We start from the raw sequence: 17,292 nt of genomic DNA, 5'->3' as shown, positions 1-17,292 counted from the left end.
TAGGAGGTATTTAAAGGAGAAGGCCTACTCTTCTTTGCTTGGACTTGAAAAAATATCTTGAGGATCCTAGTGATTAAACCTAGAATGTGCCGTTTGTGTAGATGCCCGTATGTCTATTCAGTATATTAGTATGTCATAATATTCTGTTGTGTCGATGTGTTGCTTGGCGGTGAGGGTGATTTGCATTGGTAGTGGAGTCAGTAGATAACAAAATTCGGGAAGTGATTTATTCGCCCCCTTTTTTTAACTTGGAATAGCCCCCTGACGAGGCTGGATTCGGAAGCATTCTTCGGCGATCTTGAAGATCGGACAGATCTGGAAATTCTTGCTCTTATTTTTTTTTAATTTTCTGTAGAAAATGGATAGATCTTGACCACACCACGAGAGGGGGGATGCACGAGCTTGATCAAGCGCAGAAACGACGGATGATTTGATATACGCCATGAGCGAGTGGATGCACAAGCTCAATCAAACGCGGAATCGACAAATGATTCTTGCATTCAACAAGTAATGACAAGAGATGAAAGACATGGAAGAAAGATTAGCACTCTAATCTTCAAATTCCATAATCCTAAGATTAAAGATGAAGGATAAAGAGAAGAGCCAAAACTCTATCTCAAATTTCTCTCAGAAGAGAATCTCTCCAAAAATTTCAATTTCAAAACTTCTTACAATTGAGAGGGAAGAGCCTTTATATAGGCAGCCCCTAATACAACATAAATCTCTAAATTACCCCCCCACTAATGCAAAAAATGACATAAAAGTACATTTTTAACTAGAAAATCACCAAACTAGTTACTAACTAATGAAACAAAGAGCTATGTATAGGGCTAATGTGTATGAGGGATGCTACTGCATCACCCCTTCTAGTGTATTATGATTTATGACTACTCTTTTACACTAGAGGGGGCTGTCCCAAGTAAAAAAAGAAAGTGGTGAATATATCATTTCCCCAGAATTCTTGGACCTCTCCTGTTGAGGATTGCACCCAAAGTTAGAGAAAGATTCTCATCTGTCTTGCAACAACACCAATTGGGCTGGAAAGATAATTGTCTCACCAACAAGTACCATATTTGCTTCTCAAAGGGCAATGAGCACATTCAACCTCTTTGATGCTCCATTTTCTTTGCTATTTTCTCAGAAATTTGGTGGTAAGGAGCATTCAGATTTTGAAGAACTTAGATTGAATCTATTGATATCTGTTGACTTAACTTGGTATCAGACCCACAGGTCTCGAGTTAAAACCTCCCGGATAGCAAAAATTCCACATGCGATGGTCGGCCCAAAGTGGGACCACATGTGCCACATGTTTGCCAAAGTGGGCCACACGTGCAGGGGAGTGTAAAAGTATAAAAGATAAATAACGCCTTTCTCCAAAAGCTAAGCTTTTGGAGTAACTGGTTGTTCACAATATCATAGAGGATGTCAAGGGTGTTAGATACTTAGATGACTGGGAACTGGGAAAGTGTTTATTGAGTCTTCAATCTCCCTAGTCATCATCCAGTTGATGTCTGGCCAGTTCCCTACAAAGGTGTGACACTGCACATGATGGAAGAAGCACTTTTAACAAAGATTAATGCTAGAGAGTTTTTATTTACTCTCCCTCAATTGGTGGTTGGATTTGATGACTGATGACAGCTGAGTTGGCGGTTCTTCGTCTTGACTTGTGATCTGCATTTAACTGATATAGCATTAATGATCAGGGGTTGACTGGCTATTACCAATTGATGGGTAACAAAGGATTTAAAGCTGTAATGGGCTATGTCACAAATATTGTTCTATGGAATTTCTTGAGAAGGAAAAATCTCGGGATATATTAATTTTTTTATTTATTTTCGTGTTTATACTGGGAAAAAACGAGAAAAATAAAATTATTTAAAAATATATATAAAATTATAATTTAAGAAAAACATATGAAATAAAAATATTGGGAAAATATCGTGATATTATAGCGATATTTTAGGATAAAAATGAAAATATCGATATATTTTTAAAATCTAGGGATTATTTCGGGATTTTGTCGTTTTATCAAAATGTCACGATAAAAACACGATATTTTGAAAATATCGGAGATATTTGTGGCATAGGCATAGTTTTAAATTTTGGCCGAAATCTGAAATTTTGGCCAAATATTTCGGTTTCTGTCCAAACCGAAACCGAAATTACATTGAATCGGATTTTTATGTGTTTTCCCTGAAATTTCCCCGAAATCCGAAATTCGGCAGAAATTTTAATCGAAATTTCGTTTTTCTATTTACAAAAATTCTACCGAAATATAAAAGATTTCCACCGAAATGGCCGAATTTTCCACCGAAATTTTGTACTTTTCGCTAGAAATTTTAAGAAAACCGAATTTTTTGTCAAATTTTTACATGCTTTTGGCTGAAATTTCCACCGAAACTGAAATATTTCGATTTCGGTGGTGGCCAAAACCGACATTTAAAATGTTGGGCATAGGTAAGGGGTACTTCATTCCAATTGCAATTAATTTGACAACCTGCTATCATACTAGAAGAGGTATCTATTGCCATATCCTTGTTGAAGCACAGAAATAGTAGTTTTTAAAGTGGGTGAATGTCTTCAAATGGTATCTCATATGATGTCTGCATGTCGCTTTAATTCGATTTTGCCTCTTTGGATCTTGAGTTCTCTTTGCTGGATCGCTTGTACTTGTTTGCAGTTTGCTATCAATGATCTTTCCTTTCCCCTTTTACTGGCATGCTATACGTGTGTATGAGCGCATATAATGTGTAGTTAAAATGTCTTTGGGTGCTTCCATGAAGATATAATATGGGTTTCAACTATTAACCTGGCTAAGTCAATATACTTCACATCAGGAACTTTTATTAATTTTCAATTTGATCAATATGGTAACTCAAGTTATGTTTGTCTTGTTACCATTTTTTACTGTTGCTAACATGATTGTATGTTTGATATATGTAAAGGTAGGACATGCACATCTCTCTGCATTGATGATACAAAGCCTTTCCACTGTAGTGCAGTTTATGCTGCTGCTCTACACTCCATCACTCTCCCCTTCCGGATGGAATTGCTCGGGCCCACTGCTGACTCCAACTATGCTTCCGGTGCTGCGGATATTAGTGGAATAATACATATGTTAGCAGATCAAGCTAGGCAAAATACGGTGGCCATTCTTGATATAGCCATGCCAGTTCCTCCTTTGACTGGTATTATTCTGATCTGTTGACTAACATGATCTGTTTTAAATGTTGAATTCAGTAAAAATTTTAGGATTTTCTTTCAGTTGGACAAAGACAAGGAACTATCCAAGGGAGTCTGCATCCTTTAACACCTGATGTTGCCATGGACATTGAAGATTTCCAAGCAGTAGAGTCTATGATTATTCATGGAGCTCTTCATCCAGGTATTATTCTCCTTATGTGCATGTAAAATTTGGATTATCTTTACTTTTCCCTCCATCCTTGAATGCATTTTATAAGTTCTAATAATGATTACCATGTGTCTACCCTATACCTTTCTTTAATCATCATACGGACTTCATATTATTACATTTAAAATCATCACCATGGAGATTTGCCCACTTATTTGATTAAATCCAAGGTCAGATAGGCGAATCCTTGATCATCTTCAACCACATAAGGCGATCGGCTAACTATGTGGCAGATAGTCTAGCTCGTGGTGGTGCAGGAAGGCCACGGTTGAAGATATTTGATTTCCTCCCCCCTGTGATTGTATTTTGTTTTTTTTGAAAGATGACAATTTTATTGATACTATGGAAGATACATTGGGGACCAGAGGTCCCAACTTGCAATACATAGAATCAATTAAGAATGGCCAGGAGCATACTCCTAAACCAGCTAAAAACAAAGGAGAAAATCTACTAATTCATCCGCTACAGTGAGGACCACCCATCCATGCACTGCCATCCTGCCTAGAACCTAGTTTACTTCCATACTATCTAGAATCACAACCTAGAGAGACTTCACCACTCCCCCAAAAAACCATAGCACTACCTTAAGGCCTCCAAAAGATCGAATCCAACGAAAAGAGCAAGATTCGGGGGCCTCTCATGCATGGCTTTCCTCAAAACAGACTTGTCCTCACCATTTAGATAGTCATTTAGTTTGGTGATCTAGACAAGCCATCAAAACCGAAAGAGACTCATCCATGCTATGCTGAATCTGGGACTCTAGCAGATATACAACCCCAAAAATCGGGATTAGGACATCCAGAGGGTCGCTGATCTCCAGACCTTCCTCCACCATACGGCAACCCACTGCCTTAATGTGGAACCAATTTTGTCTCCATCCAACCCATAATCCGATCCTCAAATTTTTGGCGAAATCCCAGAACAAAAGAGAGTGAGAGAGCTAACTACTTAGGGAAGCTGATCTTCCCGGATCCTTAAGGGAGGCCATTCCTACTTTGATAATTATACTTTCTTCAAAAACTAGATGGAGAGGGCCTTTTAATAGCAGAACCAAGGACTATAGAACCTTGGAACCTCCACTCCTAGTGAAGAGTGCTATGAGTCTAACAATACGCCTCCCTAGCTACCAACGAAAATACAAAGATCAATACATCCAACTACTTTTAATTGTCATAGCCTTTTTCAACCCCGGGAACCCCAGCTATAGATTTAGCTATGGATAGTGCCAAACCTAGGAGGCCTGGAATAGAACTTTAGGAGTCTAAACAATCTGCTAAATTTCCTCTTTACACCCGAGTTGGAACCCAAGATAGTGCTCATTTTATTCATAATGAAATGTTCTTGGGAACTTAAATCCCTGACTGGGAAGATTGAATCTTTGTAAGAACCGCTAGGGGCGCGATTGGCGAAATTCTTCCTGGCGTATGGAGCATGCTTCCGCCTAATGTGAGGGGTAGGTTTCTTAGGATTCACCAACAAACCCAAATAATCTTCATTCCTCTGTTCAGGTCCCATCATGCCTTTTTCTGGAATAGCCAACGGCTCAATCTTAGGCCTCCCAGCAAGGAAATTTGAATTTGAAATCTCAATGGGGCCCAACGGCTCACCAGGCAAGGGCCTTGAGGTCGCCGGAGGCCGATCCGCCTCTAAGGAGGAGCCCGATTCCTGGATGACAGATGCAGGGATTTCCTTCGAAAGCTCAACCTAAATGGGATAGTACTGATCAAAGATTTTGAGCTTTACACCAGAATTAGGGAAGAGCCATCGAGGGGCTAGAATCTTAGCCGAAGCGAAAGTCATACAGTTCTGATGGTTGCCCTCCATCTTGGTTTCTACAACCTTACCAAAGAGGCCCCTAAAACCTCCGCCGTAGAAACAGTCCAGCCATTCAAAGGGATGCCATAAAAACGAACCCAAAGCGCCTCCTCTCCTTGAATAAATTCCTTTTTCCATGGTGAGAGGGAAAGAAGATGGTAATCCAAGGCCGTAGATCCCTTAGCAAGGATCTGTGAAGCCTGCGATTCTGAATCAAACATAAAAAACTTCGTCCATTGCCAGTAAAGAAGGGCAATGTAACGATGGGATTTCCTAGGACACTTGTGCCCATTTCCACAGCTCCTGCAAAGTCTCATTATGGTTTTTCTTTTTCCCGATTAAGCAGGATCTGAGGGAACCTAAATGCACATCTACTTCCTTACCTGAAATAGATAAAATTGGAACCGCAGAATTTTTGTTGCGATAAATTGTACCCGAGTCAGGCCAAGGGTTCCATAATCCTTAGATTGCGCCCTAGAAGGTCGAGGAATCCATTTTAATAATGATCTGGTCGAATGACACCAACGACAATCAACCCGCCAGTTATAGTTTAGGTAATGACAAGGGGAGAAGAACCATGCCCCAAGTCTTTTAACTTGGACATGTCTGGGTCTCCTTAAAGATACTCCTTCCCTACCCCAGGGAGAGGGAGGTGGAGGGGAGGGAGTCAATCTAGCCTGAGAGCATCTTCTGCATCTGTACCGCCATCCATAGTTATGATAGCGACAATCAGGGCAATGCCAATCCTTTTCCCCGCTTTTGATTTTCTACCTAAGTCTTCACCCTTTTCCTATTCATATGTACCCTCTTTCCTCTCTCTCTCTCTCTGATTTCTAGGGTACTCTTCACCCTTTTCGTATTCTTGTACTTATGGGGTTGAATATCTCGGTTTTCTCCCTTTTTCTTTGAATGAAAATTGCAACCATTAAAAAAATCATAAGCCTTATGATAGCACTTAGCAGCACTAATTAAAGCCTGTAGACTATGCTGTTATTGGTGGTGGAAGTTGGTCTGATACTCCAAAAGACAGATTATAATTATGATGAGGAATGTTGTAGATCCTTGCAAATTAGGAAACAAGAATACCATGATGAAATCAACTGACGGCAGAGACTTGAGTCGATGATCTCGTAACTTGGCGTTTAAACGACAACAAATTGAATATTTTGGTTATTCTTACAACATCCCTTGCTGTGAACTATATTGCAGTTGTTGAATTTAAACTTCTATTCTACTTGAAGCTGCAATGAGCTTTAGCTGCTCTTTTTTTTAAACTTACGCTGAATTTGGATTTCCCGTGCTGAAATTGACATCTACTCGAGATTGGATTAAAAGTTCAAGGATTTCTCGGGCTGAGATGGACATCTCCTTGAGATTAGATTAGAAGTCCGAGTTGTAAAATTTTATGTGAGTTCTACACTGATTCACTATTGAGCTCTGACCCATGGATGTAGGTTTATAGAGGAACAACATTAACATTAAGACCAAAAACTATAGCGCTTTGAGTTGAGCTTGGCTAGCTTCCCATGGGTTTGGATTTGGCCTTTCTAAGCAAGGTTTTAAATTTCGGTTTCAGTTTCGGTTTCGATTGGCACGCAAACGGAACCATTTATGTTACGGTGGAAATCTTGCAAAATCACGAAAACATATGGAAACATATGCAAATGATGAATTTTTTTAATATTTTAAAAGAGCATTTGCAAATGATGAAATTTTAAGTTGAAACTTTGGGAAATGCTAGAATAAGCACGAATGCACACTTAGAAATCTATGATTTAGCCGATACTTTTAATTTATTGCTGACACACGTGTCTTGCCTTGTCCGACCTGACACGCATGTCCACCCATGTCGACACTCCGTCGGACACTTACAAATGTATTGCTATGAGTTTTAGAGTTAATGTGAGTGTGTGGACACATTTGTGTAATAATCAATAATTTTATGTGTATGTACTTGTCATCATTTCAAGATATTTAAATGTTAAACATATCAAACAACTCATCTGTGTTGAAACTCGACTCATGTATCCATATCGACAAATTAAAATTCTACATACTTTCTAGTTTAGCCGTGTCCCTGTTTCTACATTTTGGGGGTTTGCCGTGGCTGACACTTCGTGTCAGCGTCGACACGCGACACTCGTGGATGGTGTCCATAGATCATAGTTAGATATCATCACATAAGCAACAAAATCAGCCATATTGGCTTGATCGCATCAAACACCTAGTAACATGTTTCGTTGCGTCTGTCTAGAATAGTAAAGTCAATAAAGAAGTACAATATAATGAAGTATAAGAAAGTACAATGACTAGTCTCCCCTCTAATGTCCCCAACTCTATGTCAATACCATGGAGTTATGAGGTATTATTGGTCCCTTGCCGATCTGACATCCCATGCATAAGATACGTTTACTTTGTTGTGCACTTTACTGATGTTGCCTACCAAATATCATTCTCTACATTCATGAATCATATGAAATGAAAATAATATCTTCCCATTTTTTGTCAGTCTGACCATTTCGGTCAAATTTTGGGAATTTCGGTCCAATTTCGAGAATTTCAGTAAAAAATTTGAGGAAAAGAGTTCAGGCATAGGAAAATAAGCGCGGGGAGCAATTTCGTTGTCGAGGACATTTTTCAAGTTCCTAACCTATACTTTTTCATACTTTATGTATAGTTTTTTTTTTTTCTCTCTTTCCATGGAAAATGCCTGACGGTATAAGTAACATACTTTTATGAACTTATTATTTGAGTTTGAAATATGGTGAACAAGCATGTGGGAAAATTGGGTATGTAAATGGACGGGAGGCAAGGTGAATGTAGGGTTTAAATCTTCATCTAGAAATAATAAGAAAAAGGTAGATGTGTACCTTGAAAGGCATATTTGGACCATCAAATGAATGAAAAGTGGTACGAAGGAGAAAGAGCTGCTGTATTTGTTTGAAGGAGATGAATAGAAAGATGCTGCCTGGAGGGCGGGGCTTAATGAAGAAAGCCCTATGACTCCTTTTTTTGATTTATGACATCCATGGGGAAGTAAGCTCCCGTGATGATACTTTGTGTATAACCGTGTCTCTGGTACTTCTTGAGGCTCTTCTAGTATTATGGAATCTTTTCATGCCTTTGTGCATAGCCTTACCCATTTCACATCTTTATGATTTCATTTTCTTTTGATGTTTTTATTGTTAGGTTATAGGTTTTGTGGGGTATGGTGGAGAGTATTAGGTTTTGGGGGGTTATGTGTGTGTCTCTCTCTCCTAGCATGCATATCCAAGCTAGTATACACTTGTTGCATGTAGAGACTTGAGTATTAGGGAATGCTACTTTAGGAAAGTAGATAGGGTGGTCTAATACTTGGGTTTAGGAGGGATTTTAAACAAGAGAAATTTGAGTGTTAGTTGAGTCTTGTTAGGTTGTTAGAAGAGCTTTATATTTCCACTCACTGTTGCTAAAATCGTATGATTTATAATTTGAATCTACGAGTCAAATCGAATCGTGGGTTGAACGATTCAAATCGATAGGAATAATCATTTTTCGTAAAAAAAACATACGATTCAAGTACGATTCGACTTTAAATTGTGTGATTTTTACAATTCTTTTTACGATTTTTATGATTCGGTATGTTTTGGATTTTGAGAACTGATTGTGATTTCAATATGAAAATCATTTTAACGTGCTTTGTTTATTGCTAGTTTTTCTTTGTATGATTATTATTATAGAATTGAGTATGTGCTTTGTTTACTGTTTTGATAACTTATATGATGATTTATTGTATGGTGAATATAGTTTGTGCTTTGTTTAGTGGTTTATTGTACGATGAATATGGTTTGTGTTTCAGATTTATAATCTTGGAATTTTATATTTAATTTAATAGTATTTAATGGAAAATAGGTAATTACTCATTTTATTCTTATTTTGACTTTTTTATATTTTTAATATTTTTCTCATATATATATATAGATATATAGAGAAAACGGTTCCTACACATATGTGTAGATAAGTTATCTACACACTAGCTTAAAATACAGTGGGGGCCACATTATTTGGGTGATCCAAACCATTCATTTTTAAAGCCCTCACATAGATAGGGTGTCCACAAAAAATCAGATCCATAGGATCATCCTAACCATTCGAACTGTGGAGGCAAAAAATGGATTAATTTGTGAAGGTTTAAATACATCCATTTTACCTCCACAAATCGTAGGGTTGGGATGATCCTATGGATCTGATTTTTTGTAGACACCCTATCTATGTGAGGGCCTTTAAAATGAATGGCTTGGATCACCCAAACAATGTGGGCCCCCACTGTATTTTAAGCTAGTGTGTAGAGAACTCTCTACACATATGTGTAGGAACCGTTTTCTCATATATATATATATATATATATATACTGGAAAAGTGTTCCTACTCAGTCTTGTAGGTAAGCTTATCTACTCGGTCAGGTTAAATATAGTGGGGGCCCACATTGTTTGGGTGATCCAAACCATTCATTTGAAAGCCTCTTACCTAGATAGGATGTCCACAAAAAATCAGACCCATAGGATGATCCTAACCCATCCAACAGTGGAGGGAAAAATGGGCAGATTTGTGTTTGTCCATTTTTTTCCCATTTTCCCCTCCACTGTTGGATGGGTTAGGATCATCCTATGGGTCTGATTTTTTGTGGACATAGGTAAGAGGCTTTCAAATGAATGGTTTGGATCACCCAAACAATGTGGGCCCCCACTGTATTTAACCCGACCGAGTCGATAAGCTTAGCTACAAGACCGAGTAGCAACACTTTTCCGTATATATATATATATATATATATATATATATATATATATATATAGAGAGAGAGAGAGAGAGAGGAAATGGTTTGTGTGCAGCTGCACAGATAGCTTATCTGTGCATGGCTGCCACAAACCATGGGGGGGGCCACATTTTTGGAGGGATCTAAAGCATTCATTTGGAAGGCCCTTCCATGGATAGGGTGTGTACCAAAAATCAGCCCTATAGGATCATCCTAACCCTGCCATTTGTGGAGGGAAAAAATGGGCAGAAACAGTGTCTGTCCATTTTCGCTCGAGTGCAGGAAACAAGGGTGGGCCCACATTTTTTTGGTGATCCTAAGCATTCATTTGAAAGGCCCCATCATGGATGAGGTGTGTACCAAAACTCAGCTCCATTGGATCATCTTAGGGGTGTCCATTTGTGGGTGAGAAAATGGACAGATATTGTTTGTCCACAAATCTGCCCATTTTTTCACCCCACAAATGGAAGCGTTAGGTTGATCCAATGGAGCTGATTTTTGGTGCACACCCTATACATGATGGGGCCTTTCAAATGAATGCTTAGGATCGCCTAAAAAATGTGGGCCCACATTGTTTGGATGATCCAAAGCATTCATTTGATAGGCCCTTACCTAGTAGGGTGTGCCAAAAAAATCAGCTCCATAGGATCATCCTAACCCTTTGATTTTTGGAGGTTAAAAATGGACACATACGATAGATTTATACCCATCCACTTTAACCTCCACAAATCGAAGGGTTAGGATAATCCTGTGGAGCATATTTTTTGTGCACTCTATCTATCTTTGAACTCTCCAAATGAATGCTTTGGATCATCCAAACAATGTGGGCCCACATGATTTTTTGTGCTCTTGCTCAGATAACTTATCTGAGGTATCGCTCAGAAAACGTTTCCCCTATATATATATATATATATATATATATATATATATATATATATATATATGAAAAAATCTTACGCTTTACGACTCGAATTACGATTCGATACTATTCAAACCCTATTACGATTTACAATTCAATTCCAATTTTCATAACCTTGTTTCCACTTATGAACCTAATAGAAGAGTTTGGATTCAGATGCACTAGACACATGGAAGGTAAGTCCAAACCCATTCATACCATAATAAGATTTATTTTGGAGGTTGAGCTCATTGCAAAGAATTCCCAGCCCAATAAAGATTAAAGATGGTTCTTTCATTGACTCATTCACACTATCCTGTTTTGTAAATAATCAAATTAAAATACCTTATGCTGAAGGCATTTGGGTGAAATGGAATAAGACCTGAAGGGTAAACTATCGAGCTGAATATTGATGGAGCCTGTAAGGGAATCTAGGTGACTCGGGTGGCGCATCATTGAAATTTTTTGCAATGAGCTCAACCTCGTCCAAAATAAATCTTACTATGGTATGAATGGGTTTAGACAATAATTTATTGTTCTTTTATTGAGTCATTTCTCACTTATCTCTTGTTGGAATTAATCAAATTAAAGTACCTTATGCTAAAGGCATTTGGGTGAAATGGAATAAGACTTGAAGGGTTGACTATCAAGCTGAATATTGACGGAGCCTCTAAGGGGAGTCTAGGTGATTCGGATGGTGGAGGAATCATTAGAGATAGTAGAGCTTATGTACTTCTAGCTTTCTCAAATTTCGTTGGTGTAGGCACTAATGTGCTAGCGGAGTGCCAAACTCTTCTAGGTGGCCTTCACTCTCATAAGGCTCTAGAGATTAAGGAGTTGTAGATTGAGTATAATAGTCAGGTTTTGATCAACATCCTGCATGGTAAAGGCACAATTCCTCGGTCTATCATTTGTTATTGAGAGTAGATTGAGTGCTGAATGAGGCACTTTAATCCTATCGTATCTCTCCAGTATAGAGATGATAATTGTGCGAGTGACCCATCATGCCAACTTTGCATATGTAAAGAATACAAATTTATTCTGCTCGTGTTGATTTTCCGAGAAAGACTAGAAGAATTGTTACGTGAGGTGTAACTTGTTTCTTTTGAGGCTAGGCGGACAGTACTCTTGTAAGATTCTCTTTTGATCAATAAAATCTAAGGTGCCTTCCTGGCCGCTTAGACAAATCCCGGGATTAAAAAATAGAGTTAAGATTTAGGGCCGCGATGGTATTTTCACAACAAATCTTTGTCCCTTCTAACTATTGATGAACCAGCTTTACCATCCAAATCTGTTTCGAGTGACATGGTCCTTCCACTAGTAGTCCTTTTTGTTGAATGTCATTTGACGGAAAATTAAGCGTGTAAATTCTTGAAACCATCGTGCGGTGACTTCCTTTTTTTTTTCTTTTTTTCTTTTTTGAGTGTAATGGTGAGTATTCCTCATGGTGTATTCCATCCCGATTAGAGTCAGAGACTCTAGTGCAGCGGAATATGGGGCTATTCTCATGGATCTTTCCATTTTCGAGGAAAACTTTCAAACTTTTACCGGATACTTCCTGGTGGACAGTGATCAATCTGATGCAATTGCATGGGCAAAGAATAAGTTTGGACCCCTGATTAGTAGCCTTAAGAAGAGAATAGAACCCTTCTTTGAAATGTATTCCTAGAAGTGCAAATTATGCAACTGACACATTGGCTAGAGAAGGTATCGTTCAATTAACTCTTTCGATCGGATATTGTTTCCTCTCCTTCAGCAGCTTTGTTGTAGTGCTTAGTTCTTACATGATACATTTCGATCCATAGACTTTTTTCCCTATATATTGAGGGAGGGACGTAGGCAGATAGTGGAAGAGATTATGGTAAAACTCATGATTCGGGGAAAAGTGCCAAAGAGCATGACTGTATTAGAAACATTAAAAAATGAAGAGGTAGCAAATATTGGCAATTTATTTATACTCATTGCATATTTCTCTTTGTAGGCTCGGTTCTCATTTGCATAAATAGTCATTACGATTGCACAAGTAAAAATCTAGGCCCTGGCCATATTGGATTTTGGGAATTGATTTTGAGTCCAAAACTGATTATTGGACTAAAAAATAGTCCAATAATCATTTTTGGAATCGAAATCGATTCTCAAAATCCAAAACAAAGAGGGCCTAAAGACTTGCTCCAATCTGAGTTCTGATTTGATGATCTGCATGCTTACCTATTTGATTGTTTCTCTTTTGTGTTTAGTTGTTCTGATAATATGAACATAATGAATCCTACTCCGTTGATTGGTTCTGGTTTACAGGAGGCCGTCGTGCTTCAATTTCTGAAGTGACGGATTCAGTTTATGGCGCATACCAAACCGGTGTAACTAAACCATGGTTTTCACATCTTTCAACGGCACTCTGCCCTCTTCCGATACCCCTGCCTTTTCCTTCAATCTTTGGAAACCGTGTAGACCAACACGGGGAGCTTTTAGATATTCCAATTCCTGGGTTTCAAAGAAGGGGATCCCTTGGAGTCAGCTCAATTCCCATGGCCGCAAGACTGCGCTCGAGCAATGCGATTTTGCCATACATAGAGAAAAGGCTAGCGAACCTTCGCAGATTTGGCACTGATACCGGAGCCCCGGGAGCTGAAGTGCTTCGAAGTTGGGGTTTTCAAAGGGATGATGTACAGGATATGGGGGAGGGATTGTCCAAGATGGTTAAGGCATTGGATCCTCATTCTGAAGTTTCATCTGATTCAGATTAGATTCCAGTGAGTTTATACCCCCATTGTGTTTCAATACTCAGTTTTAGAGATGTAACATGACAGTTTTGTTGTTGTAAGACACTAATTCTTGTAAAAAAAAAATGGAAATTTCCTCTAATGTTTGATTCATAAAAGAGCATGTAGTTTCCTCTAAAATGTTGCAGTTTCCAGATTGCTCTCTTAAATGCTATGAGTTTCACCAAGAGGATGCATAACACAGCATCCTCTAAAATGCTGCAAATTTCCATGATTGTATCCTTTGGTGACCCCATGTTTGGGCCACATTCTCATTGATCTCACCCAGCCCCTTGATCCATCGAACCTCCTTTAGGGTCTCCAACTGAAAAAGCTCAACTATTTTGTGGTCCTTTTATCCTAGAGTCATTGGGTTCACAATTTCTGGGGTCTACTAGGTGTTTTGGTTGGTTTTGTAATGCCACGTCATCTAATAGTGGTATTTTGGTTGCATGTTTTGATTCAAATTAGTAGTAGACTACACGTTTTCTCCCTGGCCTTAATCCCATGACAAATGTACATTCCATCTGTAAGGATGGCTTTGGTTGCCGGTAGTTGCCTTGTATAATGGTGAATTAGAACTGAAGTAGTCAACTGGTGTAATAGTTGCGAAGTAGTCTTCTCAAAGTAGAGTTTTGTTTTCAAATGAAGTAGTAGCCTGGTGCCGTATGTCATTGCCAATATAACAGGGCAATAAGGGTGTCATTACTGTTTGACAGGCGGGGGTGGGGGGCGGAGGTTCTAGGCGTAGAGGAACCACGCCAACTCATCCCGAACTTGGTGGTTAAACTCTACTGTGGTGACGATACTGTAGGGGAGGTCCTACGGAAAAATAGCTTATATAAAGCTTTTACGATGAAATTTATGAAGATTGAACAGCTGTTTGTGTGGGTGGGTGCGTGGGGATAGCGCTCTCTTCTACATATGTGACTCGAAAATTGTTCTTAATCGATGGTGATTATCAGCCTAGTCAAAGCCGGAATTCATTTTCATCTGGATATCAAAGAGCCCAGAGTTTCCTACTAAATGACAAAACATCATTGACAATGAATGTTTAGATGCCCAAACAGCCTCAAAATAAGACTACAGTGACAGTAAGACTTCCCTGCATGAAATCTGCTCACCTTAAAATGTGGAGAAAAGAAAATCAGAACCATTCTGCTTGTTCCAAAGGAACAAAGTAGCATATAAGAAAACCTCTGCCATCAACTAAAGAAATCTTTCCGAGGGAGGAAGATGAGACCTGCATGTAATCTCTCTAGCAGTATCCATGTTTTCATCACATGTTCCTTTTACTAGTTCAAGTTTAATGAGAAATCTGCAATTTTCTTCTTCCATGTTGCATAAACCTCAAAGCCAGTCTGTTGTTTCTTCTTTGTAGGCGAGCTTTAGTCCTTTTGCTTTGGTTCTTGAACTGGACAACCTCACTCTTAATCCCACTCTTGCTCGTCCTTTGGATAGTGTAGCTCCGTACCCGAACAATAATCGCACCCGGGCCCAATGCAAAGTTCCACGAATATCCCCATATCCTTGTTCTCTCATTTTACAGTCACGCAGTCTAAACTGCGTCTTAACCCAAGGCTGGTCACTAAGACTGCCACGGGGCGTCATCGAAAGAGAGAAAATCTACATTTTCTTCCAAGGCCCTGTTTGAATTGCCAGAAAAACTTTTCTGATGAAATATTTTTTTCTGTTGAATTTTTTCTTTCTTTCCACAATTTAAAGGGAAATAATATGATTGTGGTTAATTTAGAGGAATAACATCATAAATTGAAGGTCCCTCTAAGTAAAAATTGAACAAGGATGGCTCCAGTTATTTTTTCATGAGTAAAAAAAGTAGGCAATTTTACAAATTTTTTTCCTTTCCAAGCTTTTCCAAAAAATTCCAGTAATCCAAAAATGGGAAAATAACTATCCATGAAATCATGTGGCCTGTGAAATTTAGATCATCATCAAGCTCCGTCTCAGAACCTTGTGGGTTTAGGAGTACAGCATCCTGAAGTTAGTGAATGACATTCTTTCTAGAAAATTAAAAACTAGTAAAGGTATGAAATATGTGAAAATTCATTACAATATGTGTGGTAGCAACTAAACTAGATGTTTTTAATCTTTAAGCATCATAGTATGATGAAATTTCGTCGACAAAATGGAAAATAGTGGGATTTGATCAATAAGAAGAGTGTCTGGGCGGGTGGGCGTTCGTGACCAATGAGCGCAAACTGTAACCAAACAAACAAAAGTAAGCCAAATACGAATTCCTGAATCATGTTGGTCGGCCCTTTGGATGTCTAGGTACAAAGAAAAGACGAATTCTAATCACATCACCAAACAATCCTTACCCAAGGAAGAACAGAAGCGAATGCATTGTTAGATAGGAATGTCAATGGACTAAAAATACTTTGCAATGAATTAACTATCCAAAAATGGTTCTCAATTTCGAGTCCCTTTATATGACTTCATCTCCAATCTGGATCAGCCTTTACACAAACACACACATAGACACAGAGAGAGGGGAGGGGGGACACCATGAAGTAGAAAAGTTATCTACTCCATCGGCAAAAGCACAGTGGGCCCAAATTGTTTGGATGATCCAAAGCATTTATTTGATAGGCCCTGATATAGATAGTCTGTGCCCAAAAAATCAGCTCCAAAGGATCATCCCAACCCTTCGATTTGTGGAGGTTAAAAATGGACGGGTATAAACTTTTACAAATCTATCCATTTTTAACCTCCACAAATCGAAGGGTTAGAATGATCCTATGGAAGCTATGTTAGGGCCCATCGAATGAATGGTTTGCATTACCCAAACAATGTGGGCCCCACTGTATTCTCCTCTCTCTCACAGACACATATATCTATCTATCTACTATAATAAGCTGGGAGGAAAAGCCCATGCTTTTTTGAATTTTTTGAAAAATCGGTGGGATTTACACCTCACTTTTTTTACTTTTTCTAACAATGGCTCCCATTCAACCCACATATTTTCAATTCCACGCCCTCCTTTATGCTTTTTAACAAAGGCACCCATTCAACCCACATATTTTCAATCCTACCCCCTCATTTATGTTTTTTTAACAAAGGCACCCATTGAACCCACTTATTTTCAATCCTATCCCCTCCCTCATTTTTTTCTACATATTTTTTAAATAATTTTTTTTATTTCATATACTTTTTTTTGGCTGTGTCGTGCATTTTTTTTTTTTTAAACAAAAATTCATTAGAAAATTTTGTATCATATACTTTTTTTTCACCGCATCGTGCATATTTTTTTTACACAAAAATTAATTAGAAATTTTTTTCTTTTGCATTTTTTCATTAATTGGTAAGTGGTTATGCATACTTTTTTGCTTATTGTTTCTACATATTTTTAACTAATTTTTTTCGGTATCATAGTCCTTTTTTTTTGCTGTGTCGTGCATCGCACGTCGGGTATTACTAGTCCTTTACATTATTCCTTTTTGTGGATTTACTCCCTTAGGTTTTGATGTTGTTTAATCAATCTTTTATTTCTTGGATTTCGGTATTTGTGTTGTCGAAATATTTTAGTGTTACTTTGGGGTTTCATCCATTGCTTTCGCCTATTTCCTTTTCTTCTTATTGTTTATATGTCCGGGTA

General features: G+C 38.4%; 1 protein-coding gene across 1 annotated transcript in view; it reads left to right on the top strand.

Moving 5' to 3' along the window:
- The window catches only part of LOC143849942 (plasma membrane, autoregulation-binding site, misato segment II, myosin-like, tubulin/FtsZ protein), a 76,761-nt gene extending 62,944 nt beyond the window's left edge, over window positions 1-13,817 (top strand). Inside the window, exons 8-10 of the mRNA XM_077359252.1 lie at window positions 2,946-3,188; window positions 3,266-3,385; window positions 13,213-13,817. Coding sequence (XP_077215367.1) covers window positions 2,946-3,188; window positions 3,266-3,385; window positions 13,213-13,661 — 812 coding nt within the window. The 3' untranslated portion in view covers window positions 13,662-13,817. The remainder of the gene's footprint in view (window positions 1-2,945; window positions 3,189-3,265; window positions 3,386-13,212) is intronic.
- Window positions 13,818-17,292: the final 3,475 nt, after the last annotated feature.

This window comes from Tasmannia lanceolata, unplaced genomic scaffold, assembly GCF_043159265.1.
Source record: "Tasmannia lanceolata isolate RefF3 unplaced genomic scaffold, GAP_Taslan_0.1 ptg000018l, whole genome shotgun sequence".
Classification (NCBI taxonomy): domain Eukaryota; kingdom Viridiplantae; phylum Streptophyta; class Magnoliopsida; order Canellales; family Winteraceae; genus Tasmannia; species Tasmannia lanceolata.
Note: the sequence above shows the minus strand (reverse complement) of the source record. Positions and strands in the feature narration are given on the sequence as shown.